Source organism: Glycine max, chromosome 6 (assembly GCF_000004515.6).
Source record: "Glycine max cultivar Williams 82 chromosome 6, Glycine_max_v4.0, whole genome shotgun sequence".
Taxonomy (NCBI): Eukaryota; Viridiplantae; Streptophyta; class Magnoliopsida; order Fabales; family Fabaceae; genus Glycine; species Glycine max.
The window spans coordinates 18306361-18309803 of record NC_038242.2 but is presented as its reverse complement, the minus strand read 5'-3'; the positions used below and the strand labels follow the sequence as shown (position 1 = coordinate 18309803).

General features: G+C 39.0%; 1 protein-coding gene across 2 annotated transcripts; it reads left to right on the top strand.

Annotated features, from left to right (window-relative positions):
* The first annotated feature begins 705 nt into the window (after positions 1-705).
* LOC102660800 (serum response factor homolog B) lies at positions 706-3443 on the top strand. 2 transcript variants are annotated; one of them, XM_026128944.2, is made up of 2 exons: positions 706-979; positions 1256-3443. In XM_026128944.2, exon 2 carries the CDS (start codon positions 1440-1442, stop codon positions 3120-3122), a length of 1683 nt encoding a protein of 560 aa, XP_025984729.1. In that variant the 5' UTR covers positions 706-979; positions 1256-1439; the 3' UTR covers positions 3123-3443. The 2 variants fall into 2 exon arrangements, with proteins under 2 accessions (XP_025984729.1, XP_006582555.1); XM_006582492.4 differs by having other exon boundaries at positions 1249-3443.

Below are 3443 nucleotides of genomic sequence, written 5' to 3'. Positions count from 1 at the left end.
AGGAAAAAATATTTAAACATCAAGTGAATAATTTTTTTTGAATAGTAGAAATTAAAAACATGTATTAGACAACTTACAATAACTCTCACATGTACTAGACCCTTAAGTATCAAGTGAATAATTTAACCATTAAGAAAGCATACATGGATTTTATTCAATAATAATAGCTAGTAACAGTCTTGGGTGGGTGGAATATGAAGCAATTGGAACTAGAGGGTAAAGCCTAAGCGAGGTAGGGGACCCACAGGAAAAATCTGTTGTAAATCCGACAAATAAAAAAAAAATCACTAATAGAAAGTCCAGAAGAATAACGGCCAGAGAGTGGAACCTTTGGCTTGAAGTGTTTATAGCATTAGTAGTACAACACATAGAGAGAGAAAGACAAAGAAAGAATGAAGCATTTTTTTTTTATAAATTACATGTGTTTTTTTATTCGACATAATTCTATTTGAATTAAAAAAAATATTATGAATAATAAAATTTTATATTTAATTATTTAACACAGTTTTATATTCATAATTTGAATTCAATATCTCTTGTTATATTAAAACAATTTGAATGTTTTGTTAATAAAAAAGAAGCATTTCCTTAATAGCAAGACAAAGGAAGGAATAGTTTGGAAGGAATGCAGTTAGTTTCAGCAGGTTTGTTCCAAATGGACGCTGACGTGGAACAATCTGACACCGTTGGCTCAAGGGGTGGCCTAGGATCCTTAGTTGAGAACACGTGCTGTCCCTCTCTCTCTTTACCACTTTTCTTTTCTTTCATTTTTTTTATTTGTTTTCTTTTTGTGTTAATCTTTGCTTCCATGCATGGATTTCTCCTCCTCCTAATATAGTCAAGTTTAGAGAGAGAGGAAGAGAAAGAGAGAGAGAATTGGAGAAACAAACGCTCACTCACTCACTCACTCCTTTGTTTGTTCTTTTCTCCCTTGGCTTCCTCATCCATCAACGCTATCATTAGCAATTAAGAAACCAAGGTACATAACTCACACCTCCACCACCACCTCTTCAAAGTTTGATTTTTTCTTCACAATTCAACTTCCCCCAAAGGACACGATGAGCTACTAGTACTAGTGCGTGGTGGTAGCTAGTAGTATTTCTCAAGAAAAAAAACCTAAGCTTTTATAGTTTATATAATAGTTTTGTGCTACTACTACTACTACACGTTCTCTTGTCCCTTTCCTTCTTTTCCTCTTTTTTTTTTTTTTTTCTGCCTTAGATCTTGCACTCACTCACCACCTTGCAGTTTTCAGACATGGGGTTTCTCTTCTTCTTCTTCTTCTTCTTCTCCTCCTTCTTTTTCTTCTCTCCAACCACTTCCAAGATGCGATGCTGATCTGGAGTGTTGCTGTTTTTCCCTTGTGATCGATTCTCTTGTGTTGGTGGTGATCAAGAACAAGAAAGTGTGGTTAATTTTGCTTTCTTTGAAAAAATCCAATGGAAGAAGATCATCAAGAAGTGAAACACGTGTGCAAGTTCTGCTGCAAGAGCTTCCCTTGTGGAAGATCCTTGGGTGGCCACATGAGGTCACATGTCACCACCAATGTTTCAACCGAGGCAGATAAGCTTTCATCATTCAACAACAATGGAGGAGGAGATTCTGAAGGAGGAACTAACAATGGAGGAGGAGGGTATGGTCTGAGGGAGAATCCAAAGAAGACTTGGCGGTTCAATGATTCGAGTGAGGACAACAACAACAACAACACAACTTTGTTGGTGTTGGACAAGTTGTGCAAAGAGTGTGGCAAAGGGTTTCAATCTTGGAAAGCTCTGTTTGGTCACATGAAGTGCCACTCTGAGAAAGTGTACCAAAACAACAACAGCAGCAGCAGCTTGTTATTGGAGGATCAAGATTCGTGGAATGGTAATAACACCACCAATGCTAGCCAGAGCCAGAAGATGATGGTGTCGATGGATGATAGCCACTCTGAGAATGAGGCCACGGCTCCGAATCGAAGGAGAAGATCCAAGAGGAGAAGGACAAGGTACATGGCCCCTTCAACTTCTTCTGTGTCCCTTGTTTCTGAGGCTCATCATGAGCAGGTGCAGCAGGAAGAGGTTGCAATGAGTTTGCTGATGCTTAGTAGGGATGTGAGTCCTTGGTGTGGTCTCAATTCTGTTAATTCAATGCAGTTTGAATCTCCTTCTTTGGTTCCTACCTATTTGGATTCTAAGGTTGAGGGAAAAAGGGTTGTTATCTCCAATGGTTATGAGAAAAAGGTTACCAAACCAAGGGATATGATGAAGGGGGAGTTTGGAAATTTGGATTGTTCAAATCTCAACTCAAAAGGAAAAACGAGTTCAGAGCTTTTGGGTACTACTCAGAGTCCTGGAAGTGGATTTGGGGTCAGCAAGACCATGGTTTCTAATTCTGCATTTGAGGACAATGGAACAGATAATAATCATAATAGTAACAATAAGTACACTTCAATCAAGGCAAAGTTTATGGACTCTGAGTTGAAGTCAAGTCCTTTGAAGAGTTGGGTGAACAACAACAAGAACTCAGAAGGTGAATTCAGCAAAAGCTCCAATAAGAGAGGAAAGTTTGAGTGCACTACTTGTAAGAAAATCTTCCACTCATATCAAGCACTTGGAGGCCACAGGGCTAGTCACAAGAGGATCAAGGGTTGCTTTGCTTCAAGAAATGAGAGCAGTGAGAACAGCACTGAGTTGGAGGCAGAACTCTCCCCAGACCCTACAACAGAAAGTAAGCTCCTGAAGAATGAGTATGTGGAAGAACATGAAATGGTTACTAATGTTACTACTGCTACTACTACTACTCAATTTGACAATGAGGTTGAAACAGTGAGAGATTCCAAGAAGGGGAAAGGGCACGAGTGTCCAATTTGCCACAAGGTTTTTCCATCTGGCCAAGCCTTGGGTGGCCACAAGAGATCTCATCACTTGGCTGGTGGGTCTGAGAGTGCAAGAAATTTTCAAAGTCAAACAATTGTACTTGAGGAAGCAGCACCAGAAATTAGGGACTTTTTTGACCTTAACCTTCCTGCTTCTACAGAGGAAGAAGGTACTAGCCATGGCCATGCTGAGCATTACAGACCTTGGTGGGTAGTAGGAGGAAATCACAAGCAGGAAGCACTGGTTGGCCTCATTTCTAACTAAACTAAAACCTATCATAGTTGCTCATTCCAGCAGAGGTTCAAAGTTCAAACTTCAATTCAATTCAACTTCGGAGTGAAGATTTCAAACTGTATAGGAAAAGTTTATGCACTTATTTCATTAATTCTTTACAGGATTCATGTCTTCTTTCAAGGTATTTCTGTTATTCTTCAAGTACTGGTTCATAAGGAACATTTTTATGTTTCACTTTTCGTTTTCTATATTTCCTTTTTTTTGGTGGGGGTGGTATTTGTTGGTTACTTTGTTCATACTTCAAGGAATAAGTTCCTTGCTGCAAATTCCAAGCTCATGAATTTGGTTTAA